At 40.3% G+C, this 27,227-nt stretch overlaps 1 protein-coding gene across 10 annotated transcripts in view; it reads left to right on the top strand.

Annotated features, from left to right (window-relative positions):
* The window catches only part of USP54 (ubiquitin specific peptidase 54), a 91,496-nt gene extending 64,317 nt beyond the window's left edge, over nucleotides 1-27,179 (top strand). For 6 of the 10 annotated variants that reach the window (XM_014275604.2, XM_074544844.1, XM_005481434.4 and 3 more), the window contains 15 exons: nucleotides 777-926; nucleotides 2,169-2,337; nucleotides 3,600-3,770; nucleotides 7,753-7,884; nucleotides 8,183-8,563; nucleotides 9,567-9,801; nucleotides 10,580-10,719; nucleotides 11,705-11,878; nucleotides 14,832-14,951; nucleotides 16,082-16,274; nucleotides 18,494-19,947; nucleotides 22,273-22,391; nucleotides 23,509-23,649; nucleotides 25,129-25,315; nucleotides 26,026-27,179. In XM_014275604.2, the coding sequence (XP_014131079.2) occupies nucleotides 777-926; nucleotides 2,169-2,337; nucleotides 3,600-3,770; nucleotides 7,753-7,884; nucleotides 8,183-8,563; nucleotides 9,567-9,801; nucleotides 10,580-10,719; nucleotides 11,705-11,878; nucleotides 14,832-14,951; nucleotides 16,082-16,274; nucleotides 18,494-19,947; nucleotides 22,273-22,391; nucleotides 23,509-23,649; nucleotides 25,129-25,315; nucleotides 26,026-26,684 (4,425 nt within the window). In that variant the 3' untranslated portion in view covers nucleotides 26,685-27,179. Of the gene's footprint in view, nucleotides 1-776; nucleotides 927-2,168; nucleotides 2,338-3,599; nucleotides 3,771-7,752; nucleotides 7,885-8,182; nucleotides 8,564-9,566; nucleotides 9,802-10,579; nucleotides 10,720-11,704; nucleotides 11,879-14,831; nucleotides 14,952-16,081; nucleotides 16,275-18,493; nucleotides 19,948-22,272; nucleotides 22,392-23,508; nucleotides 23,650-25,128; nucleotides 25,316-26,025 lie in introns of those variants that run through there. The other 4 variants (XM_074544845.1, XR_012581104.1, XM_074544846.1 and 1 more) reach the window with 4 other exon arrangements.
* Nucleotides 27,180-27,227: the final 48 nt, after the last annotated feature.

Here is a 27,227-nt window from a genome sequence, read left to right on the forward strand (position 1 = left end):
TGTAGCTGTGTCTTATTGCAGCATTGAGATACTACATAAAATAGTTAATATATAAATACACATGATGTTTAAAGAAAAAAAGCATTGTCCAGTGCACAATGTACCAGAATCAGTGTGAGTTGATGGAAATGTGGTTATGAAACAGTGTGGTCTTTGTGTAGTAAAGCAGTAATGCACTAAAACATGAGACCTGTGCAATTCAAACTAACAAAATTCAATTAAATAGACAAGATTTTTTTTTTCTTGTGTGCTGAATTATTTTGATCTGCTGATGTCTTCAGTTGATCTTCTAAGTGTTAGCATCATAAATTAGTCTGTCTATATTCTGGATAGCCCTTGCTCAAGTCAGAATAAATGCCAGCTGTTTACTGTCCAAACCACCTTGTTTCTGCAAAAAGGAATGAATGTTTTAAACAGTATTTGATATAATCAGCAAGCATGACACAGAATACAAATTTTCGGAATAGAACCACATTCAAGTTATGTAACAGGTATTTTATCTTTGTTGTAAATGTCTTCCCTTCAAGTGTACACATACTCCAAGTCTAACTCAATTTAGAGCATCTCGTGAGTTGGTCAGAATCCATTTCTGGTCTGTGTCTCTGAGTTTGCTTAAACATTGCATGATTACTTATTGCCTTGTTTTCTCTATCTTTTGAAATAAAAGCCTGACGCCTCTCTATTGTACTTTGAGGTCTTTGAATATAAAGCATTATGTAAAATTCTGAGCACTTTATTAATTTCTCTTTCTCTTTTTCTTACCTCCTTTCTTGAAGCTCTTCTTCAGAGTAACTGATGACAGAGCAAAACACTCGGAGCTGTATTTGGTGGGAATGATCTGTTACTATGGAAAACACTATTCAACCTTCTTCTTCCAGACTAAAATCCGCAAGTGGATGTACTTTGATGATGCTCATGTCAAAGAGGTGAGAAAAAAATGTTTAGGAAAACACTCTTTGGGAAATTTGTTAGCTACTTGTGTGTAAATCCATTCTATTTTCTACAGATTTTGAGAGGGTTTTTCGCTGGTTTTCCCCTCACAAATTTGTTCCTCTTTTTTTCTCAGCAAAGTGAAATATTTTTTTAAAAAAGCATACCAGAAATCTCAGAAGCCCTATTCTTAGTTCTGTTCTGTTGACTCCTAGTCTTGTTTTTATGCTGTTTGAAAATGTACAGTTGCTTGTGCATACAGCTAACACCCATGTCTTTCCCTTGCTGACAAGCAGTATAGCTGTTTACTGCCTGTTGTTGAACTCTGCTTGAGTGTCTGCATGCCAGTCTTCTCTAGTGCTTGCTGCCAACAACAAATTTTCCGCTCTTCTGTTCGTGCTTTTTTTTAGCTTTTTCACCAAGCATGAGGTCCTTGACATTAAAGGCACCAGTGCTGGGATCTTGGCAGGACATTATAACCCATTAGATTGCTTGGCATTATTTCATGCCACTCTCCTTTTTTCCTTCTAGTCATGGAATCATAAAGGTGAGAGAGGAAAATTTTCTCCTGTAGACATGCCAAACACAGTCTCAATGAGTGAAAACCTCTTAATGCATATATTCAGTCATACTTCTTAGCAGAAAAATTTGCAAGGATAGGTACTGCAGTGCTTCAGTAGAATACTCATGTAAAGAGCAAATTTGTTGGAGTAAATGTTCAGTCTGTCAGGTGAAACCTGGGAGATGAGTATTACTATGTGAATTAGTTGCCTGGCCTATCAGTGCTTGCACAGGTTCTGTCACAGCAGAAAGATTTGCACACCTGAAGTATTTAGCTTTCAATGAATTTACTGTCTTGGTATCTTTTATTGTTCATTTTGTTCATTAAAAATTGTTCTGCTTTTTGGTTGATGCAAAGTTAGAACATTCCAGAGGATGAAAAGTTATGGAAAAAAATCTGAAAGGGAATGACTATTTTTGTAGTTGTATTTTTAGCAGGAATTGTAATCAATTCAGCCATAAGATGATGAATACCTGGATTTTAATTAGATTGGCTCAGGAGCTTTCTTGCTGAGTCCACGTCAATGCTGGCTATAAAAGAGTTAAAGTATGTCAGTAGAAAATCAAACTCTGAAATAATTGTGATGGGGGGAAAAGAGAACTTATTAGAGAAAATGATGACAGAAAACCTTAATTTTCTTTTCTTTTCTTTTTTTTCCCTCTTGTTGTCAATTCAGATTGGTCCAAAATGGAAAGATGTTGTGACAAAGTGCATTAAGGGTCACTATCAGCCTTTGCTGCTGCTCTATGCAGATCCAAGAGGAACTCCAGTGTCAACGCAAGACTTGCCCCCTCAGGTGGATTTACAGCAATATAGCAGGACTTGCTATGACAGTGAGGACTCAGGTAAGCAGTGTGGGCTCTGGGCCTTGTGCCTTCGCACTGAAATGTGGCATGTGGAATGTTTTCCTTCTTTGGAGTGTATTATTGTCAGCAGGGGTCCTTGTTGCTTGTTAAAGCTGATCAGGAATTCTGAAGAGGATTTCCAGTGTTTTATCTGTGAACCTCTCTCTTGGTCTAAGACTGTTGATTGTGTGGATAGCAATTTTTTCAAAAAAAGTTTGGAGAAAGAAACTGGGGGATGGGGGAAGTGAAGGACCTGGTATGATTTGGATGTAGAGAGAAACACTAGCTGATGACTTCAATAACTGCAGTTTCTGACTTCAAAAGATCTGAACTGTCCTTAAATAGGACATTTACTGCAGGGCTTATTCTAACCAAAAATACAAAGTGCCTTCAAGGTCAGCGTTTTCAGTTAAACATAAGAATGACTTCCTTCTTTATTGCATTTTTTCTTTTTAAATTTCTCTTTGGAGAAATGAGTATGAAACTAATATCCTGTGTATTAAGGAGTGTATATGTCACATATGTAAAATTACCGATAGTCTTCAAACTGTTTAGATTTTACTTGTAATTACTTTTTTTAAATTTTAATCACTGAAGAGTGGAGGGAGGAGATTGCTCTTCTCATCTCCACTAATGAGTTCAAGTATTACTGTATTGAAACTGAATCATGATACTTCATACTTTTCAGTAGGGCATCAATGCTGGCTTCTTGAGAAGGAGCAGGTTGCTTTGGATAAAAGTATTTCAGTGCAAAGTTTATACCAGATAGCTTTTGAGTCGTAGTAGATGAAACCTGTGAGTTATTATAACATGATGTTCTTGTTGCACTTATTAATATTTTTGTACTTGAGTAATTTTTTTTTGCTTTCCCCAAAACAGTGTTTCATATTGTAGCTGCACTCAACATTTTCAACGGTGTTGAAAATGAGCAGTAATTTCAGTATGGTACTAATGTGTACTTTGCAGTCCAGTGGATGTAGTTTAATTTTGCATATTAAAAAGATTTGGTAAACTTGTACTTATAAAAGAGGAAGAAAGAAATGGGGTTTTAGAAGGAATGACACTGTCTACCTGCTTCCAAAGGAGCAAACTTTTCCCATAATCTCTGGTGTTCTTGAATCTGAGTTGGTATCTTTGGTATTCTGTTTATCTCTTAACTTCTGTATAGTTGCCCCTGCTCTCTTTTCTTAGTCTTTCTTGATTTTTATAGCAGAAAAGATTGAAATTTGACATTGCTTCCTTGACATTACTTTTTTCTCCAGGGAGAGAACCTTCCATCTCCAGTGATACCCGGACAGATTCCTCTACAGACAGCTATCCTTACAAACAGGCACACCACGAGTCTGTGGTCAGTCACTTCTCCTCTGACTCCCAGGGGACAGTCATCTACAATGTGGAGAATGATGCCGCTTCACAAAGCAGCAGGGACACAGGTAGCAGATACCATTACATCTGTGTGTGATCATGGTCACTAGATAAGATGACTGCAGTGGATTCCAGTTGAAAATATCTCTATATATACACACAACTTGTAATAGAATATAGCAAACAGTGATTAATATCCTGAGTTTTTGGTTTGTAATGAACAGTTGGCATTCACCAAAAAAACCCCATTATTAAAAGTCTTGTTGGCTTCTGTAGACCTGTGTCTAGCCAGACAAGCATTTAGAGATTTGTTTTTCTGTTATCCACAATACTGCCTGCTCTGTTATGTAATTCTTGAGTTGGAGTCTGCATGGCCCCGTTGTAGGATTTGGTAATTGTGTGAGCGACTTACTCATGTCCGGGCAGTTACTTCATTTCAGGAGTTGCAGCTGTCTGGAAAAGGTGCTTTCATCACCAGTGTCCCTCATACTTGGGAACTAAAGACTTTGTTTAAGTGCTGGTAGTATTTACTGCACCAGTGAGGAGCATAAGATAATTTCCTGCCTGTGCATGGAAGCAAGTTAAGCTGGAATATCCAGTGAGAAGATAGTCTGTATATATGTTCCTTTGGGCAGCTGAACAGTCTGCCTCACACTCCCTAGTTGAAAAGAGGTTAACTGGAAGTCTAAAGACTTGATCTCCTCAATTATTGATGGCCAGTGTCCACAGTCAGCCTGTTTCTGCATGCAGTAACTTCTAACATCACTTCTAAAAAAGTAGTGCATAAGTTAAGGTCAGACTTCTGTAGCATCAGAAATAGGATCTGCTATTTCTGTTTGAAAAGTTACTTTAATGTGCCGTAAATAGATTTTCTAAGAAGACCCAAGAGTAGAATCAGCAGTTGTTAGGTTGCACCAGTGTCAAAGCTGTCAGACTGCTTTGTCCTTTTTTTGTAAAGTTGTTCCTCTTTTGTATTGTAATTGGTTCATTTGTAGAATCTATGGTACATCAAAATCTGAAAAAAATGTTTCAAGTTCATTTTATTTAGTATTCTGCCATTCTTCATCAGAGGCCCGAGTAACTGTGATACCCAGGTTAAGATAGCCCAACAATCCTTGCAGTGTTTTCGCAAATACCTAATGCTGTAGGGACCAGTCATAGCCTTAGGGTAGGGTGTGAGAAAGAAAAGAAAGTTGGAGCAGAAATTGAGTGATGGTGAAAACAAAATGTATGTTTGTCTTTGGAGTACAAAGAAGACAACATTGGAAGAGATAGTGGTATACTTTTTAAGTAGTCTGCAAAAATGGCACAGAGTTTATTGGGTTAGGTTCCTGCCTGCAAAACTTGCCATGCAGAAGTTGGCGGAAAAAGAGAGTAAGGGGGATGGTCGCAAACATGTAAGCATGAAGTTCAGCATGTAACCTTTTGTTCTGTCATTTTTAGTGACTTTGTCCTTTTCTTTTTCTTTCTTCTCCTATTGATTCTATCCTCTGTTATTCCCTTCAGCTTAGCCCATTTCTCCACCTAAATTCAGTTGTCCTTATCTTCCCTGATTCAGCCTTAGCCATAGTCGGTCCATCCCCTTAGCTAACCACTTGTCTGGGCATTTCCCCTCTTTTTTTACCTACCCACTACCTTTCCAAAAAAAGTCAGTCTGCCAACTAATACAACTGCTCTGTCATCAAATGGCGATCCGTGGGGCTGTAAAGAGGCCATCCACACTGACCTGTCAACTGAATCATTCTGGGCAAGAGCAGGATTCTTCATTTAATGGCCATTTACCCACTACTCCAGCCCAGAAAGTTATGGACCCTATCCCACATCATCTTCCAGGGAAGCTCCACCATTGGGTTGCATGACCTCAGGCTCCTTGGTACTTCAGAATGGGGGCAGAGGAGTGGGGCCTGAGCCCTCTCCTTGCTCCTGCCCACCTGTGCTGCTGAGAAAAATGTGCGTATTCTGGCTGCCCTATTCATGCAACTGAGATTTCAGGGGGAGGGAGTAGAGGGTATTCTGTCTTAACCCATTTGATTTAATTTCCTTCTCTGACATGCTCTTAGACACACATGGAACTCCTGCGAAACCAAACTTTTCCTTTGAATATTACTGTTTGCTTGTGAAGCCATCCTAAGTCTAGAGGATGAGGTGTTTAAGTGATACATCCATCAAGACACAACTTTTAAGCATTGCTAGGCACTGAAAAGTCTTGGATGGTTGTTTTAGTGAATTTTAAAAAGTGAGTGTTAAATGTTAGTTTATATCCTTGGGGTTTTAATTCCTATATTCATGCATTATGTTGGATTTAGTCTTTGTTTCAGTGTGTCCCAATAAAGACAACAAAACCTGTGTCCTAAAGACTTCTGATTCTTGACATCTCCTCCATGGCAATTAGATGTCTGGTGACAATGGGACAATATTTGCAGTCTTTGAAAGGAGAAGAAAATATTAATGCAAAGCCAGCAGCTTCATTCTAAAAGACTGAGCTGGACTTTATTCAATGCAAACCCTCAGCTAGTGCTAATAGCACTAAATACTGTCAAATAGTTTCTCTCATGGTAGTTAAGGATGCCTACCAAACAATCTTTATCAGATTGGAATGTTTAACTAGAGAACTTGTGCATGCTGAAGTGAAACATCACTCCCTTCTGTCTTGGGGGGAGCCACTACAAGGATAATTCTGTTCTTGGAGTTTCTGGAAGATATGTGGCAGTCCATGCTGTGAAGGGGAAAAAATCCATCAAAGCACAGTCTTATGTACCAAAATGCTACACATCTTTTATTTTCATTGCCAACATTTCTCTTTTGCTTCCTTAATTTCTTTTCTTTTATGTAGTCTGCTTGTTTCTAAAAAATTTCGCCAAAAAATGACTCTTTCCGTTGCAAATGAAAAGTGAACCTTGTGTAGCTTGCTTTTTATTGTTTGGATTCCTTCCTGCTCATTTTTTGTAATATCTTTGTAGCAACTGTAGTTGCAGTGAATTGGTTTTTTAACTGTTGCAGGTACAATTTTTTATGTAGAATCTGCTTTTAATGTTGTTGATTTTGGTGCTAATCTCTAGAGCAGGGAGAAGGCTCAGGACGGCCAGCTATGCACTCTGGGGGCTGTTAGACCACTGTTTGCTATTAGGGACTTTGTTTTCCTATCATCCTATGAGGGGTAAAAGTTTGTGATATAAAGGCTAGAAAAAAGTCTTTGTAGCTTATCATAAATTCCCTTCTTATCCTGCATCTCTGCTTGGGACTGCTCACGTGAGTAAAGCCATGCCTGTGTTTGTGCTTGCAGGTTTAGGACTGTGACTGTGTGAGAACCATAGAATTGAGCAAAGGCAATACAGAAAACCTGTGATGTCAAATAGTCTTAATTCCCATTTGATATGAGGAAATGGGGAGTAAATTGTGTTGAAGAGAAAATACTGGCATTCAGACACAAGCTGTAGTAAGGGAGTGTTGTGTGTCAGCTGATCCATGTTCATAGTTTGTGGATGTGCTCTTAGCTTGTGGCAGATGTGAATTGGCTGGCTTGGCCCTTGAGAGCCAAGTGAGGCTTCTTCACTGTAGACTAGGCTAACTCAGATTACTTAGTGTTTGTTACAGGCAAAGAGATGAATAGTTAGTGCAGAGCAGCTGGTGATGTGCAGTCATTTATTATTAGATGGTAATTTGTTCATGTGTTTGAGTCTTTGTTCAACAGTAATGTCTGGCAAGCTGTCCTCAGGAGTTTCAAGTTCATAGTCATTAAAACTGACAGCAAAAAAGTGGTGTCCTTAGACTGTTAGAAGACAAAGCAGAGTCAACATTTTCCTTGGCACTTGGCTAAGCTGTCATTAACCAGAATCGTTGGAGGGGTTGTATTGTTGTTTTATGACTTTAAAAATGGAACATCCTCTCCAAGACAAACCAAAAACTTACAGATAAAAAACTTACCTAAATTTGCCAGTTAGTGCTGGAGTGTCTGCAGTTCCTAAGGAGCAAGAGTCCTGCTGCTCTTAGCACAGTGAACACTTGATCTGAAGGCTCTTGTCATCTCCGCTGTGTTCTTCCTTCTTCCAGGCCACCTGACTGACAGTGAGTGCAATCAGAGGCATGTTTCAAAGAAGGGCTCGCTGGCAGACCGCAAGAGGAGTTCTAGCCGGTCTAGGCGGAAAGGAGATGAGGCTCAGTCATCAGGATACCACAGTGAAGGCAAGAGATGTTACTTTATTTTAAATATCAGTATCTTCCTGAATGTTTTTTATGTTCTCAGTGTGTAAGTGCATTTCCCTCATTGTTTCTTCCATCTTTGTCATTGTTTAGTCCTCCCTTTGCTTTTGATATTTAGGTCTGTTTTGGTTGGATGTTTGTTTAGGGAGTGTTGGATTTTGTATAACAATTTTGTTGTTTTGGATTGTACTTCTCAAAGTCTGCATGAAGATGCTGCAAGTAGGGCTGCTAGCTTAATTTAAGTTATTTTTGTGGCTTTTGCTGTCTCTACAAACTGCAGGGGAAACCTTGAAGGAGAAACAAGCCCCCAGAACTGCCCCCAAACCATCCAACAGCACCAGCAGGCTGAGGGAATTTAAAGAGACAGTGAGCAATATGATCCACAGCAGACCACAGCAGATTTCCCAAACCATGCAGAATTCCCCTCGCGGAGGGAACACCGTGGATCAGGCAGAAACACGACCCTCAAAAAGCCTTTCTGCGCACACCCGCGACTGGGAAGCGGAGAGTACCAGTAGTGAATCTAAGTCCAGTTCATCTAGCAGGTACCGGCCAACGTGGAGACCCAAAAGAGAGTCTCTGAATATAGACAGCATCTTCAGTAAAGACAAGAGGAAGCATTGTGGCTACACTCAGCTTAGCCCTTTCTCTGAAGAAGCAGGTAAGAGTTTGAGAAGATTTACTTCAGAATGTGTGGGAAGTGAAATTTTGAGCATGGAATTCAGGTCAGTGGTGAGTCATGTCTGTGAAGACTGAATCCTGTGTGGGTATTCATATTGTATGTGTGGTAGTTCTGTTTGATTTCTGTGTCCTGCGTTTCCTGTCTAAGGGAAATTAAGGGAGACTATACCATCTACCCTGCTTGAATGGACATAAGCTGTATTACTGAGTGTGCCAAGTTTGTCCTTTGGAGCAAGCTTTTGTATTGCTCTGGTTTTTCCTCTGGCTCATCATGGTATTTTTACTTGATGGCTCAGAGTATGGTGCAGAAAGTACCTTGTGTATCAGTGCAGAGGTCTTGTTGTGAAGATAAGAGCGTGGAAGCCAGTGATGATTTATCTGGAAAGATTTTACAGCTATGCAGCTTGTACATGGAGACTTTGCTGGTTTTGACAATTGAAAATAATTGGAAAGCATAAAGAGATATGTAAAGGGAAGGGGAAGAGAACACACAGGGACGCAAACAAGAATTAAGTGGAAAGACTGTGAAATGTATAAGGGAGAATTAAAAAAACCCCAAGTTTTCCTGTCCTCTGTATAAGCCACAACAAATCATAAATAGCAAAATAAACAGTGTAAAAAATGAGAGCATCTAAAATAGGTATGACAGAGTATTGGAAATGCAATTAGATATACTGTAAAATTATCTTGCACAAATAAAAATTATTTTGGGGAAGAAAGGATTTTCATTCCAGACATAATTGTTACCTCAGGGGGAATATGCTAAGTTGTACTGAAGAAAGACTCAAAGATAAATTTGTGAACAGGTTATTGCTTAAAATTGCTAGGAAAGCTGTAAAAGTATTGCGATTTTCTTGTTTAATATTGCAGGGTTTACACAAAACTAAGGATGGTGATTTAAACATATTTGAGAAGCTAACATGTATGGATGTTTTGCTGGTATTAAAGCTTATGTCTTCTACCAAGCTGTGTTATCTCAACAGGTAAAGAACTTACTGAGAATGAGGTGAAGGAGCATGCTGTTCACGAAACAAGGTCAAGCCAGTCAAATGTGAGATACAAGCGTGGTGTGCTGGGCCGAGGCACCCAGCACCACATGGTGGATCAACATCCTCACCTAATACAGAGGATGGAGTCTGGCTATGAAAGCAGTGAGCGCAACAGCAACAGCCCAGTTAGTCTGGACATGCCCTTGTCTGAAAGTTCAAATACTCACAGGTACATTTCAACAAAATTCTTGTTTGGAATGATTGAAGTCTTGATTGTTTTTGTCGTTAATGGTGTAGAACATATTGCAAAACAGTGGTCCTAGTTTTAAATATAGCTGTATTGGAACAGGGGAGAAATAGTAGGGAAATGGGAGCCTATTCTTCTCAGTATATTGATAACTTCCTGCTGGTGAGCAGAGAAAAAAACGGGGATTGAGTGAGCGAGAAGTACGGTCTGAAGTGATGCATCTGAAATAGTTGTGCCTTTAGTCTATGAGCATGGAATTCAGGTCAGTGGTGAGTCAAAAACTTGTACTTTGAGTAACTCATAGTGCTTTTTGTTTGCATTGGACCATTGATTCATAGACACCTTGTACAAAATCAGAAATCAGTAGCCTTGTATAGAAATCTTTGTTTTCTGACATACTTGTAATATTTGTATGTAAAAATAGACAGCACAATGTGTTTCTTTCCTTGACTTAGGAAGCTTTAGGTAATCACAAATTGGCACTGTTTATGGCCAATAAACAATATGTAAGAATCTGTTCTGAACAACTCCTGGACCACATTTTAATATGAAATGCATCATCTTACGGAGGAGAATAGAATTACTGTCTTCCTTGTTAACGTTCTCTTCCCCTGTTTCTTCCAAGATTTTCTTATGGTGGACTTCTTTAAAAATGAGATTAAAATGCAAATATATATTTGTGTGGTTACAAAAAAGGTAGATACAATTTCTCCTGGAGAAATTAGTCAAATGGTAAACTATAATTACTCTCTTCTTGGAGGGATGTTCATATGAAGAGAGGAAGTGCCTTTGTTCCTGCATGGCGTAACATCCCAAAGTCTCACAGCAGCAGCATCTTGGAAATGGATTCAGCTTCATCAATTGGGAGCTGGACAAACAGCCCACACACCATGGGAAATGGTAAGGTACACTTTGTGGGGGTGGTTATGGAAGGTAAAATGTATTGAGTTGTTTTGCTTTCTGGATGTTTATGTTCACAGGGAAAGTATAAGGAAAGGGAGAAGCAACTTTGAAGAACATAACAGTTTTATAAGAAATAATTCTAAGATTTAACAGAGGGGATTGTGAAAAACTTGTTGGAATATTCCTTTGATCATGTTGCTCTGGCATGTCTTTTTGTGTATTGACTTAAATGATAAAATAAAACTCTTTTTTCCTATTCTTTCTTATAATTCAATATTCTGCCAAATAAAAAAACCTTCCCAAGCATAGCTCATAACTTAGTAGAGTTCTGAAAACCAGCTTGTAATTCTATACAAAATTCAAAACTGTTAAAACTGTGAATGTTCTTTTACAAGCTGTTTGGGCTGAGGCTAAGCTTTTCTGCTTATATATCATTCTAAGGAAATACTTTTTTCCAGAGAGGGAAGGGAAAGGCAGCAGGGGAGACACTTTCTGAATACCAGTAATAGCTGGAGTGGGAATGAGAACTGATGGATTTCTGTTGTGTAGGATATTGAGGTGCTTTATTTTCTTCCTGTTTTCATCCACTTCATGCAGTTAGATGAAAAACATCTCATTGGAATCCATTTAACTTCCACGAGCTAGTGATCTGGCTAATTTGACATAGCTTTATTTACAAGTTATAAACGCAGCAAGAAGCCTCAAGATTTCATCATCAGTTTAGGGTCATTTCTTCCAATGGTTCTTTCTGTTCTATATGCTGTTTGTGTGAGTCAGTGAATCCATAGGCTGTGCTGCAGGGGAGCTTGAAGCACTGCTGTGTTTTTATAAATAAAACTAAACAAAATTTATGTTCTGCAGTTCTGTGGTCTCAGACTCTTATTACCTAATATTAATTTTATTCTCCAATAATATCTCCTTGTCTTTCAAGGGATACTTTAAGAGATGTAGCTATCAAAAACGTTGCTTGTTTGTTTTGAAGGTGGAGACATCTTTGTTCCTTTAAAGAGTGAGCTGGATGAATTGCAAGAAGAGGTGGCAAGGAGAGCCCATGAGCAAGAGCTACGCAGAAAAAGAGAAAAGGAAATGGAGGCAGCAATGGGCTTTAATCCCCGTCCCAGCAGGTTTATGGATCTAGATGAACTGCAGAATCAGGGTAACCTTTGAATGCAGTATATTTTGCAAGATGGTAGTGCTGAAGTTTTTTTAACCTTTGAATGTCATTTCCTGATTTATTTGTCTGTGTGTGTGTCTATAGCCACATCCACCCCCCATTACAGACATGTGCCTTCAGGAAGTGAAATACTGTCCATTTCAAACCTGTAGAGAGTAAAAAAACTGTTTAGTATTTTGACCAAATTTCTTCTTAAATGAAAAAGCAAAATAATGTAGAGATATTCTTAGTATATCTGCATTTTTCCAATTTTTTAGTGATGCACACTGTTGATAGTATTGATACCTTGATTTAGCTGTAAGCCTTTAACCAGCATCTTGGAATGGGCAGGGCTGTTTTTACCTTTCAGGCATCTCAGCTTCATGTGCAGCAGAGGTGGTTAATATAAACCATCCTTCTGCTTCTGCTTGATTTTAGTACCTTGCAGCCCTGAGCTATTCTGCTTGTTCTGCCCTTGTGCTTTGCAGTGTTTCTCCCTGCCTGGCTGTGGGCCCATGGCACAGGTGTTGGGACAAGTACTCTGGCCTGGATCTCATTGAAAATCTGAGCTGGGTTTAGTTGCCTGTCTTTTCTAGAGAAAAAGAATTTTTTAAAAATTAAAAAACAAATATGAAGTTTGATTGTGTTTTCCATGACACCTCATCTTTCTGGGAGGAGATGGCAGCAAAACAGGTTTAATTGGAAGGATGCAGCTGGAACAGAGGGAACATGACAGGATTCACATGTAATACTTTGTTTTAGCCCTGAATCTCCATCTGCCAGTAAGGGGCTTCAGGAGAAATGTGGGATAAAGTGCACTGACCCAGTCAAGAGTGAACCTTGAAACCTGCTGGAACACTTAGCTGGGGGTTGTTGGAGGGTGAGCAGGGCCAAGAAGAGTGAGCACCTGGGCTCTGGTCTAACTAATGTATATGATCAGGGCAGTCCTGCTGTGGTATCCTGTGCTGCCAGGCCTCCTGGCATCCCCGTGCTGCTTCCTCCAACCTGATGTAGAAGGGAGTTGAGGTTGCTGGTTTGCTGCTCAAGGAGAGGAAGGAGAGGGGCAGCCCACAGCAGTGCCAGTTTTGGACACGATCCCACCTGTGCTTTGCAACCTACAGTCATGCCAACTGCTCAGCAGGCAGAATGACACTGTGCCAGTGACAGCTGAACAATATGATCTCCATGAGAATGTCTGACTGGGAATGTGTGTATAATTTTTACTGACCTCAGTTATACTTTACAGTCCTGCTATGGTCTGCTGGTAACCAGGTCAAAAATTCTGATGTACCAGAGTAGATAAATATATTTTTCTATTAATATAGTGGGTTTTTTTGTAATATAAATGCCAGTGGTTTAAAAACTGAAAAGTAAACCTCTGTTGCTGAGCATGTTGTCTTCTCTGCTTCTCCTGCATGAAAGAAAACAGCATATTCTCCAGTACTTTACCCCTCTTTTTGATCTATTCTATTAGTTGATGGAAGCAAATATTACTTAGCTTTTCTTTGTTGAAAAGAAAGTAAATTAGACTAATGCTTAATCAAAAAAAGAATTTAGTGGAATGTTTGAGGAGTCCAGATGCATTGACTTGAGATCTAGGGAGGCCTTTGTTTATTCCTTTTCAGCCTTTCCCCACCCCAATCAGAGATATAATAGCTGCACAGACTGCTGGACTGCCTGGAAGGCTTGCTTGTATGCAGAACTCCAGAACACTTGTGACTCATTTTCCCCTCAAGTAAACTGCTAAATTCATGCAAAGAAAGCTAACTTTAGTGTTCTGCCCTTGATTACAAGCCTCAGTTGCCTTGATTTTGAAACTGAAGGTGCTGCTTGATTAACTTACTGCTCTAACAACTCACTTCTCTCTCCAGTACTAGCTTTTAATGCAGATTCTTTGGGGTTTATGGTAAAAGAGTTTGTATTTACATCTGTGCACAGCGATGTTAGGGAGCAGGTCAGGCCACAGCATGTGTTATGCAGATTGAGAGAATGAAATTTATTGTTGGCTGATCAAGGTTCTCACATTCTCTGCCACAATGACAGAGACGTTCCATTAAAAAGACCCACCCCGAACAGAGTAAAAGTTTTCTATTTTCCCTGCCTAATTTGAATGTTTACACTTTAGTGTATAATTTGCATAATGCCTAATAGGTGACACAAAATAGTTTGGGCATTTCTTCCTCTCAGAAATGGATATTATGATGCCAGGACACAGTTTCTTTTTGTGTCCAAAATTATTTATCCTTCTCCAGCACTGTTTTCCAAATTGTTACAAAAGGAATTCTTGACAGTTGTCCCCTTCTTCTCAGCTTCCACCACCTTGTTTTTCAAGTTGCAAGACTGTTGGGTTTTTATATTCTGACTTACAGCAATTAAGGTGTATGCACTAAACTCATTTATGGAAGTATTTCATGCAGGCATTTATGTTCACACTCAACTCCTGAATTTTCTTTCCCAGACATGTTGATTGTTTCAGTTTGTTTCCATTTTGATGAAGAAGAGGCAGATGGATTTTGTCAGGAAACTTAAGATACAATGAAAAAACCCTAATCTGCTGTATTTCTTTTACTGATACATTTTGGTTTAGATTTGGTTCTAAATTTAGTTTAATTCCTTCTTGACAGAAGTCATTTGAACTGACTCTGTTTTATGTCTGTACCATCTTTTATACTGACTTAAAGTGTTGAAAATAGTAGAATAAGCTGGTACAACTCTCTCAGCTAAAGAAAACTTGACGGAAAAATCCCTTTCATGTTGTTTTGCTGTATGGATGTCAAGCATATGAGGGTGCTCAAGATGTACCTCTGCTTAGAGAGGGTTAGGTGGTGCAGTCTGGAATATGCACAGCCTCTACAAGAATCCGCGTGTGGAAGGATTTGGTGATCACAAATGGGATGAGGGTAAGTGAGGGTTCTGCAATAATGAAACCAAAATGAAGGGTGCTGCCCATTTGCAGGGAGGAGTGATGGCTTTGAGAAGTCGATGCAGGAGGCAGACTCAATCTTTGAAGAGTCGCTGAATCAGGAGCAGAAGGGGGATTGTGCTGCAGCTTTGGCTCTCTGTAACGAAGCTATATGTAAGTAACCGTAACCGCCTGAGCTACTGCGCTTTGACAGTTACTAATACACAATAGAGGCTGAAACACCGCATCACAGTAAGTGGTCAGGTCGTGATAGGGGTCCAGCTGCTCTTTAGGAACATGCAGGTGGAGAGAATTTTTCATTTTTATAAGCATTTTCATTTGTACGTTTTAGTCCTATTCCTCTTCATCTCTGTTTTTTTCATGTTTACATTCATTTTGTTGTTCTCTCCAGTGCTAAGGCAGTAACAGCACTGGGGTGCTGATGTGCCCTTTTTGGTGCTGTTATGTTTCAGCAAGCACCTGCTAGGTGGTTCCCCTTCCCACTCAATCCTCATAATTTTTCTCCGTTGTCAGGCCGAGCTGCAAAGGCCATTAAGCTACCCTGTTTTTCATGGAGGGTGTAGCATAGGAAGAAAATGGTAGCCCACTCTTAGAGTGTTCTGGATTAGCAGAAGTGAACTATGCTGTACTTTAACTTTCATGAAGAAAAAAGCATTAGGACGTTGAAATGCTTAAATGCATTGTGACCTTTGAGAATGTGTGCTATGTGATTTCATTTTATTTTTGGTGTTTTTCCATTATGGCTGGCTGTCTCACCCCATGCTCCCCTCTGTCTGTGTAGAATGGCTGCAGACAGGGTGAGTAGCTCCTGTGCTGTTTTCATTTAGAAACTGGCTTTTATGGACTGCAGAATAAAGGGTGCAGCATACAGTTGTAGTGACAGCTCTATTAGCTTTCTTTCCAGCAAGGAATCTCAAATCCCAGCTGGGTATTCCTGCACACAAAGGGAATCCCAGGTGTGGAGGATGCAGGAGAAGAGTACATGACAGATTGAAGCATCATTGTAGTAGGGCTGGAAAGAGCCTGTGTGAAGGGATGAGAAATTGGGCTAAAACAACGATATTTTTATTTTATTTTGGTTTAGTTTCAATTAATGTGTTTGTACACCTGGCTAAGCTGAATGTGCATTAATGAAACAGTAGCATCCTTGTGAATTCTTTTGTGGCAGTATTTGCATGGTCCATGTTTTTTGTTCCTGCTGCATATTTTTTCTTTTTTTTTTCTTTTTCAATTTTATTCCTTTTTTCTGTTTGTTTTCTGCTATGTTTTCTTTTGCATTTTAGCTAAACTAAGACTTGCCATGCATGATGCCAGCGCTAGCACTCACAGCAGAGCCCTAGTCGATAAGAAGCTGCAAATCAGTATCCGAAAAGCCCGGAGCCTCCAGGATCGCATGCAGCACCAACAGCCACCGCAGCCGCTGCCTCCGCCAGCCTGCCACCCACCCCAGGGCGGCACCATGGCCCAGTCTACCAGGTAGTGCCAGTACCTCGCCTGGGCACCACCCGGGCTGCCTCTGTGAGCAGTGCAGTCTGGAAAGAAATAGCAAACTATGTCTATTCCCTGGATGGTCCAAGTCCTACTGTGTTACACCTATTCTTCTCTTCTCTAGGTTCAATCCTATTGTAAAACAGTCAACTACCCCATTTTTCCCCTCCCCACCACCCTTTCTCCCAGTTGTTATAGAACAGTCCAATGTGCATGTGTTCAGAATGTGATCTGTGACACAGAATTGTAGCAGTCAGTGCCTGGCAGCATTGATGTCTCATGCACCAAGGGAAACAATACAATAGACAATAATCTGGCTAAAAAAAGTGGGGATACGTTAGGATAAAATGGGACTGTTTATAATCAGGAGCAGTTTCAGGACTCAGTCAGTAAAAGACTGTACTGCAGTCAAAATTTTGCTGTAGTTGCTTTTATGTTGGGAATATTAGCCAGTATGCTTAGTGCTCTGTAGTTTGAAAACTGTTGAGTACACTGATCTTTCTAGTCCACTTCTCTCGTGGTGCACTGGTACAACTCTTGAATCCAGATCCTGATCCTGTCACCTTGACTACTCCATCATTCTTCATTTTCTTTCTGTGCTTCTCAGCATCCTGTAGCCTGGCTTACCAGCCCTCCTCAGTGTCTCTTCATGATTCTTTCTTCCATACTGACTTTAACTACAGCATAATTAACTCTCTGCTATAATTGATCCCTTCTTCCTACTGTCTTTAGCATGCAGCTTAATCCTTCTTTCTTCCCATGCCATTCCCTCCTAGCACTAGACCATCTCTATCCAATTTCTAGGCTATTTCTTGAACTGTTACTTTTTTTCCCCTCTCCCCTTCCTAACATGTTGTATTACCAGAAGCTTAGGTAAAATCTCAGATGAGAATCATTTTTCTGTTCCTTTCTGTAAAATGCCGGGTACAGCTATATCCAAACCCAGTTAATTTGCGCACCTGCAAGGCTATAGTTCTTAACATTCTTTTCTTTTCCTGCAGTACCTGAATTACATGTAATGAAAGCTGATCTTGTTGTCAATCAGGAGACCATTATATTCTCTCTTACAGGAGAAATGCAGAGCTCAAATTAGGCATATGGCATATTCTAAGAAAATGAAAAGCACTTTAACTAGTTTTGCTAATGCTAAACTCACTCATGGCTGCTCTGTGAAAAGAGCGTTACTTTTGCAAAGTGTTATATCCAACTGAATGTTAATATTTCAGTCAAAGAGAAAGAAACCCTGTTCATAGCTAGAGTTCTGTACTCCAGCTTTGATATAAATAACATTGTAGACAGTACAAAGTTTTTAATTCCTCACAAATAATATTCTATTGCTACACGCGTCAACTAGGTCTTCATGATAACTTTCATTCCATGCATCTCAAGGAGGAAACAAAGCAGTAATTTTACAGTTGCCTTAAGTTTTCTGCTGGAGCTGATGTAGCCTATCATTTTCTCATAGGCTGTGGACGTACTACTGTTTGTTCCGTCTGTATATTAAAATGCTAACTAAATGCAGAAAAATGCCACTCAAGAATATAACTGTCTTGCTTTGGTACTTAAAAGAATTGACATTATTTTCTAGAAGTATGCTTAGGGTACAAATTATTGCAGAGTAATAGTTATGCATTTAACTTGAACTTTATTTAATGTTTTAGATCAATATCTCAAAGAATTAGACTATAAAAATGATGTGAGAAAAATTCCAACCTGTTCTTCCATTTTTCAAGTCATTCTTCATGAAGAATGAGAGAGGGAATCTTACAGAAATACTGTCGGTTCATGTTCAGATCACAAACATGCCCAAAGTATTTTAAAAGCTATCTAAGATGTTACTGTTGAAAACAGTTATTTTATTTTATATAAATGCTGTTCCTACTCTTCTTACAGTTATCCCTCCTCACGTACTCAGTGTACTGGTTGAAATGCCTCTGGTGCTGTGCAAGAATACTTCATATAAAGCCTAATAGTAGCAAAATACTCTTAAAAACATGAAATTGATTCAGTTAGACTGTTAAAGTAGGAAAACAAAGTTAGAAGCAAAGGACTAGCACAAATGTGTCTAGTGAATTAATGCAAAGTCTTCATCAGAATAGATTGAGGAGAGTGTGTTGAGCTGTATGTCAGCTAGTGCAGGGTCTATACCCTGGAGATAAACATAAGCAATGACTGCTGCTAATCATTTACTCTTCTGTGTGTTTTAGTGAACAGACTGGCCCGCTCCAAGTACTGCTGAGCCAGGAGGTACCACTGGAACCCAACAAAGAAGTGGAATTTGGGTCCAGTTCTTTCTTCCACCCACCTGCTTCCTGCCATGAATTGCACTCATCATTATATCCAGAGTCTTCCTCCTTGCCCCCTTCTGAAAGCAATCCATCCAACAGGATCTCTCCAAACTTCCAGTCTGCTTCTGCTGATTTTCATGACCAAGTTCCCTCTTTTCCTTATAGGCAAGGGTTGGCAGAGAGGTCTGCAAGAACTGAGAATGAAGCCCACAAGAGTGGGGAATTTGCTGACACGACAGCCACAGGGCTAAAAGACTATAGGGATTGCTGCAGTAGCAGCGCGTTAGAAGAGGTTCGTAACATAACGCCTGTTCTCACACCTCAGTATCAATCCAAGGCTAACACAGTAAACTCTGGGTCTTTGCCTACATTGTTTCCCTGTCCACATCCACCACAAGCAGCATCTCCTGAAAAGGACAGCCAGCACAGTCCTTGTTCCAAACTTGCAAGCTCTCCAGTGCGGCCCAGCATTGATCTTTTAGGGGCCTATCATGCAATGACCCCTGCAACTTCATCCCCTACACAGCAGTGCTCCTCGGATTCTTTGCAGAAAAATAAGTACTGCACAGCAAACAGCCAGGAGATTTTATTTCCCTCACAGGGTGAATATGGCACAGCAGATGGTTCTAAATCTGAGGCTTTTAGTACAAAGGGACACGTTCGCTCCTTGGCAGAGCAGTTTCAGAAAATGCATGCAGTCTCCCAGAGAAAAGGTACTCGTGAAAAAGACTGGATTACTGCAGTGTGTCAGGATGAGAAGTCTCCAAAGTTCACACAAAAATCTTTCATCAACCATTCATCTTCCGGTTACAGACAGCTAATCCATCAAAACCAAGAAAATAAAACCCAGTCTTCTGAAAAATTACACTCAACTGTGGATATTAGGGACGGGGTAGTTTCTTTGAAGGGTTTTAGTGCCCAACATGTTGCTTCTGTGAGTTTTTGTTCTCACAGTGAAGAACTGTGTAGAAGAGGTGGACAGAATATGGCAGACCCTATACCCTACATGGAAAGGCACTGTCATGATGGAGGAATGAAAGAGGTGGATGATGGAGCTGCTAGTAGCATGGTTGCCTCTATGCCTGTGGACCGTTGGGTGAATAATGTTTCTAGGTGTTACAGTTCTCAGAAGGCTAATAAGAATACTGAATGGCTTCCTGTACCTGGGAGGAGTCCACTCCTTTCTGATCAGAGAGCTGTTGGAGATGACTTGAGCAGGATCCCAGTACACCTGCATCCACAGTGGAATCAAGACACAGAACAGGAGCTCTCAGAACTGGAATCCCTCTATCAGACTAGTCTGCAGGCATCTCAGGCCACTAGGCCTTTCTTGGGAAGACAGGACAGTGCTAGGTATCCATTTGACCAATCAGGTAAGAATGCTGCAGTTGTTTTTCTTGGTTGACCTGCCTGTGTACTCCAGTGTAGGTGAAGATGTGTTTTCCAGTCGATTTAGTTAAACGGGTATTAATTTGTGCACAGATGCAGAAAAATTCAGGTTGTAGACTCTGGAAACTTTCCAGCTAATAGAGAAAGCAGTGTCATAGCACTGCCTGGGGTGGCTGCAGAGTAGCTGTTGATCATGGCAAACATCTGTTAAGAATAAAACAGAAATAATTGATCCTGTTTTCAAGTAGAGAGCTAGCTGCTTATGTCAGGCTAATGATTTTTGCTGTTTAAAAGTCCTGCACCCCCTCTGGAATTTATTAAACTGTTTCTGTCCCTGATGCTAATGTTCTCCACATTGGTGAATTCTAACTGACTGTGTTGTAATTGAGAATTTGGTCTGTATCTGGTTGAGGGAAATAACTTTTAAAAGTTTATCAAGATTTGAGAGTTGAACCTGTGTTTTGCTAAGGACTGCCTGCTTTAAGTTCTGCAAAGTTACTTGTGAAAGCAGCACTGAGGGTACATGAGGATCCGTGAGACCTTGTGGATTAGTAGATGACGAAAGGAAACGAAGAGATTCCATCAGTGAGGACATCCAGCTGTTGCTGGAGACATTCAGTTAGAGCCTGATGACAGCAATCTGGTTCCACTTAAACTGATCTAATCTCCTGCCTGAGATAGGGCAACCTTGTTTCTCTGCTTCACAAGTGAAGCAAATTTCTTATAATCTGTGTCATAGCATTAAATGAATTTTCTGGTTAAATGCAAGGCAGCCTGAAATTGGATGGGTACCAAGGTGACACAGATATAGCTGTACACATATGATGTATATTGCAATGAATACATACACAGGACAGGTTCTCCCCTGCCCTGCAGCCATGGCAGGGGAGCCCCCATCATTCCTGACAATGTCAGACCTGGCTGTGACCAGAGCCAGTACTGCAGTAAAGTCTTGAGCAGATTTTTGTTGAACAGCCTGAGTTTTCTCTAGAACTCTTGTGTCTTGTAGTCTGCTCACAGACCACTTAAGACATCAAAATGTGGCCATTTACCATTTGTTGTCCTGTTGGTTTACTTTCAGAGTTAGGCAGGATCTGACTTCCCAACTTAGCAGATCCTGTTATGCATGGGCTTGAATCAGAAGGTCTTATAAATTCCTACTTAGCTGATTTTGGAAGTTCTTTCTGGAAATCTACCAGCATAAAGCCCAGTTGCTTTAGTGGTAGCTGGAGTTTCAGAGTTCTGTCATCAAATGACCCATTTCTTATGCTGACTTTTCTTGCCTATTTTCCCACCACATATTTGATATGAGATAGGGATATTCTTCTAAAGTGAAGTTTGTATTTGAGATCATCTGGTTGCTGTAACTTTCAGTTGTTTTTCTAAGTTCTGCAAATTCTGTGTAAAACTGAGAAGTTTGAACCAGTGCATCTACTGTGATGAACTGGATGAAAATCACCTGATTTTTTTTTTTTTTATTTAGACCTAGTCCTATGTCTAGGACTGCTCTTTCTTTCTCTTGACTTGGATTACATATAAATTTTCAAATGCTGTTGAGACTTTGACCCATATCCACTGGTTTTGTTAGACCTTTGCATTCAGAATCTTGGTGAAATGTCTGTTTCATTAGAGGGGCTTTACAGCACAGTTAAAGCCAAGCCAAATGCAACCACCTCAATGCAGGAAAGGTGTTGTTATCAGCATATCACCTTCCTTTCTTTTTAGAGGAACTTATTCCCTGTGACCAGTTTAAATTAGGCCATTGATCTGTCTGTTCCATGAGGAATTTTAGGATTGTAAGTGGTTGATGGGGATTGCACTGAAGTGAATTGTAGCAATCCTAGTTAAAAATAACACCTTTAAGTATTTAACCAGCACAGCAAATGGCTGAGAAATGGTAGCGTTGAATGGGAAGGAGCAGGTGAATATGTGGGGAGGGAACCTGAGGCTGACTTTTTTATCCCAAATAACTTTAGGTAACAGTCCTTCTGGTAGCTGATCTTCTGTCTTTTTGGGCCCTTTAAACAATCTCACCTCTGTGCCAGGCAAGTGTTGATGTGCAGTTAAATCATTTAAATCTTAAATAGTTCAATTAACTGCTCCCCTGAAGCCTGCAGGAGGGCCAGGGAAGTAGGCATAGTATCCTGATAGACTGTCTCCCCTTGAAATGTTGGGTGTTAGCTGATGTATTCATGTTCCCAAGGATCTGTGACTTCTTGTTCTGTGTGTATAGTCCCTCTGTCTTTGCTGGAGAAATGTGCCATAACATGCAGTCAGGTGTTGAATTTAATCAGTGTTTTCCTTGCCAGTGCCTGTGAGCCCGGGTGTGAGGAAGCTGCCTGCTGCAGCTGGCATGGGGCTGTCCAAAACCCCAACGGCGGAGATCGAGCGCAGTCTGTGTGGATCCAGTGTCTCTTCTGTCTCCAAGGTGATATTTTGGTACTTAAGATGTACTAGAGGGGGAAGGGCTCTCCCTGTGCAAGAAAGAATTTACAGTAGGATAAGTGAAGTACATTATGGAAAAGATACTGGGGTCATTTTTATTAATGTTAGAAGGAATTTTAAAGTGCAGTCTAGCTCAGGATTAACCAGCTAAAATATGAATGACTCATGCTGCATGCAGTCAAATGATCTAAATTCTGGCTTGGAGGAAGACACTCCTGAAAACACTAAGATCTAGTCTCTTTCAGCTTGGTGACATGAATTCCCTTGCATCACAGCTGATGATAACTGCTTCTTAATTTTACCACTTGCAGGGGCACAGGCACTTTTTTTTTTACTGTGTCACTACATATTTTTAAAGCGGGTGATAATTTGGTATTTGCTACAGTTGGTAGTTAGTCACCTCGGAGTGGGAGAACATTCTTTCTCATTTTTTCCTGGGAAGAAACTGTTTAAATAACTGGCAGTTACATATCACTGCCTGTATATGAAGACATGGAAGTATTTTGAAGGGGAAATGACATTTCCTGTAATATCTGTGTACTTGTTAAAGGAAGCCCAAAGTCTGTTCCTTTACAGAACAAAAGAAAGGAAGGATGGAATAAACATTTCCCTTGCTAGCATAAGATTAACAAGTTTCCAGCATTCATCAAATAATCCTAGGTGGTTTTTTTTTGGTTATGAGAAGACTGTGGTGTTTTATCATAAGACAACTGTCAGCTGCAGCCATGATTATCTCTTCAGGGGCAGTGATGCCTGTAGCAGCAGTCAGTCCTTTAGGTGAATTCATCCCACTAAAGACGTTTTGTCCTGGCTTTAGGTACTTATAAAAGAATGTATCTCATTTAGACAAATCAATCTGTGCATATTTATTAAGGTAAGAAATACAATAAGGAATAATACTTTTAATCAGCAGATCCAAACAGAACCATTTATCTTAAGTTTTCCAAGTAGTACCCAAATGAAGGATTTTAGGAAAGAAAAGGTCATTAAATATCATTGAAATATGCTCCATTATATTTCTATTCATCTGTTGCCTCTAATTATTGTACAAAATTGATGTTATGAAAAACCTTGTCTGAAATGGGGGATATTGTCTGCAGGTCACATTTACCAGAGAACATAGCAGGGAACCAGAAGAGGAGGAAATCTACAGTGCAGAGAATTTCCGTCGCATTGCTCGCAGTCTCAGCGGGACAGTTATCTCTAACAGAGAAGAGACCTTGGTCTCTTCTCACAGTTTTGTAAGTAGAATGATGTGCAGCTTTCCAAAGAGCTATCATCTGTGTGTAGGGTTGGTGTTTTCTATGTCTTCATTTAGTAGCCAACAAACAAGACAGAAGACAACTCAATAATAAGCCATGATAAAAGCCTGTCTTTTTTGTTCTGTCTTTGGAAGAATGAACTTTTATATAAATAGCAAAGCTGTCTTTTTCAGGTACCATTGCAGAGTGGTGACTGCTGCAGCTGATAGGCATGTCAGCTAACGTTACTTGTCAGTATGCAGAAACAGCCAGTATAAACATTTTTCTCAGTTGACTTAAAGTATTTTTAAGAAAGCTTCTGATACACTTATAATTTCCAAAAAAACCCCCCACCAGTACCAATAGGAACATTTCTGCTCTCTTGTGAGTTTTTTAAGCAAGTAGCATTTTTAGAGAGTAAAATTCAGCATTAAAGGGGAGACAATTCAAGAATTGGTGCAGACAGTTACATACAGAAAATAACTAAAAGTTAGGGGATTGATCTTTCCTTTGTCCTTTCTGTTAAGTAGTCTTCGATGCAATTTTAAAGTGTCAGAAAAACAGTAACAGAGTGTTTATTTAGCAACACAGCTAGATATAATGTCAAGTTTTGGCTTTGACTGAATTTTTTGCAAACTCTGCTCAAACTTTTATTTGAAACCAACTGTGTAACAGGTATAGAAGAGTCTCAGTTACAAAATCAGTTAGACAGGTGGCTCCAATTGCACCTCTCTGCTGTGTACCATAAACTAAGTATATGTCAACTTTGAAGAGTTTGCTTCTCAGCATGCTTTAGTTAAGGGCTCTGACATACCTGGAAGTGCTGGCAGAAGCAATTACAAAGCTCTAGCTGTTCAAGACCTGCCCTTTCTGCTAAGGTTTCTATCCCCACAACATAAGTGGCCATTAGAATGGTTGTCTGTTTCAATTAAGTCACTGCACTCAAGTCTGTGATGGTTTGTTGTTGTGCCATTCAGCCATCCCTGCTTTTTGGGGTAGGTATCTCCTAATAGAGGCAAATGGTACAGCACAGGTAAATATTTCAGCTGTGACAGGTAAATCTGTACACAGTCTGGAATCAGAGCTTTCAATAAAGCCTGGTAGAAAATAGAAAACAAGAATCAGCAATACTGTATTTGATGGCTTGTGTAGCATGCCATTTCCAATGCTGACTGGCCTGACTTGTTTGGTGTATTCAGTTTGTCAGCCAAACCCCCAGGAGTGGTTTGTGGTTTGTTTTGGCTTTTTCTTTTTGTTACAATTCCAGTCTAATGATCCTATGTAGCCCACCACTTCAGTAAGAGCCTTACTGGATTGATGCAATTTTTGTCTGTCTTTTTCACATACAGATGCATGTTTTTGTTCCAGTGACTCATCCCTTTCTTCCTTGGATCAACACCACCTTTGCTTGTTTCAACCCAACTCTGTGTTTACTCATCATTTTATGTTCTGTTCTTCTCCTTTCTCATTTTACAAAAGGAAGCACCAAATACGAGGAAAATGCCAGTGGACACCAGCCACCGTTCTTCCAGCTCCACTTCCCTTCCTTTCCCCCATGATCCTCCTGTATTTCCCTTTGATCCCCAGCACAACCCAAACCAGGTGCAGCACCCACCCCATGATGTACTGATGCCCAGCATGGTGGGCAAGGCACGTAAACTGTCAGGTAATAATCACAGGACTTTTCATCCTTCTTGGTGATCAGAAATGTTGCTGAAGTACAACTCCTCAGTTCTTGTCTTTCATAATGGAGTTTCACTATCTGCCTGAATTCCTCCAGCAATCTGGAAGGACAAATCACGTTCCTTCTTCTCTGTCCTTCAGAATTTTTCTGTGGTTCTGTGCTAACTGTGCATAACCAAAGCCAATAACCCTAATGGAGACATTATGATGGCTATATACAAAGTCACATCAATATTTTTGAGTTATTTTCTTTAATGTTAAAGTAGTAGTAAGACCCACCACCTTGTTTCCATGTGTAAGAGTACTTCCACAAATTACTCATTCCCACGAATCACACATGTGCCAGTAGAAATAACTACTTCCTGCATGAGAATTATTTTCCTGTGACAGCATCAAAACCAGTTTGATCTGCCAGCCTTGGAATACTTTGTTGGGCTCCTCTATGATGAAACAAGGGGCTAGTAAAAAAATCTGTGACAGCAGCTGCAGTAGGATAGAAGAGGAAATGCAGTGAGGAAAATGAATGCTGGAAAAGGTACAGCTAGCTTTTATTCAGAATTGCATGTTAGTCAGTAACTGGATGTACTAGTGATTTCACTGTTCTTCTGTCACCTGCTGGCCACAGCTGATAGTTCAGAGAGGATGAAACAAAAATTCTAACTAAGCAAACCTTTTTTTAAAAATTTATTTCAGGAGATCAGAAGAACGTCATCCAGAAACTTCTGGTTGTGCCTGACAGGGGTGAAGCTTTCCAAGGTGAAGACTACCCAGGTGTGGCACTGAGCTATGGGAGTCTCCCTTGTGTACCCAAAGGCACCCTCTCCCAGGGGCAAAAGCCTCTTGTTAATTTGCATTTAGGAGGTGGAGCATTGAGAGTCTCTGGCCGTTTGCTGAACACAAATTATCCTGCTGCACAAACAGCCACGTTACCAGATAAGCGAACAATGGTCTGGGGGAAACACGCTGGCCAGCCAGGCAAGAGTTTCCAAGAGGGCTTCCTCCAGCAGCCTTCACAACATCACATGCATGAATCTCATGCCATGGGTTGCAGAGTACCAGCCAGCACAGACTATAGCACTTTAAGAATACCACCTGAGCCTTCTTGGGATCCCGGTGCTTCTCAAGGCTGCCCTGTGCCCCCCTCTTGTGTTAAGGCCCCGGGCCCAAGGAGAGTGGACATGCCTCCAGAAGAAGACTGGCGAGAGAGCAGCTACACCCCTCAGCCTGGCAGAAGACGAATGCTGCCAGTGCATGTGAGGGATGGGACTTTTGCTTCTGCTTCTGAGACACACAGAAATATGCTGGCTCGAGCAGCAGCAGCTACTGGCACCTTGCAAAAGAACGGCTGGTGAGATCCCATTCGCTCCATGTGCCCCAGTACACCACTCTGTGGACTTTGGTTGTTGCCAGAGTGTGGATTGCATGGAGACAGGAAAGTCTTTCAAACACTATCTGTGCCAGTTTTGTCTTAAAATGTAGCTATACAGTATGTGGAAACTAATTGCACTGTATTTCGTTTCTGACACTACTGAACTGCTGTCTGGATGGGGAATCTTAACTGTTTTAGTCCTGGCCTCTCCTAGCAAACAAGTGCTATAGGAATGGTAATTTGGTTACGGGTAAGTTCAGAAGTGTGCACACATTTTGAAGGAAGATGGCAACTAACAAAAGGACATTTTTAAGGACTCTTTTTCATGAAATGTAGCTTTGGTAAATTCTTCACAAAAAGAAACCAATCCTTTTGTTTTCTTTTCCTTCCCCTCTCCTGTTCCTTCCTAGGAAAAAAAAAAACTGATCCACCTTCCAGGTTCCAGTAAATCTGCCCTTGGCAGGTGGTAGTTAGTAAAGCAAGCACGGTTTTCAATGTTCTGCGATCTCATACCGAGATCACAGCT

Source organism: Zonotrichia albicollis, chromosome 7 (genome assembly GCF_047830755.1).
Source record: "Zonotrichia albicollis isolate bZonAlb1 chromosome 7, bZonAlb1.hap1, whole genome shotgun sequence".
Lineage (NCBI taxonomy): Eukaryota > Metazoa > Chordata > Aves > Passeriformes > Passerellidae > Zonotrichia > Zonotrichia albicollis.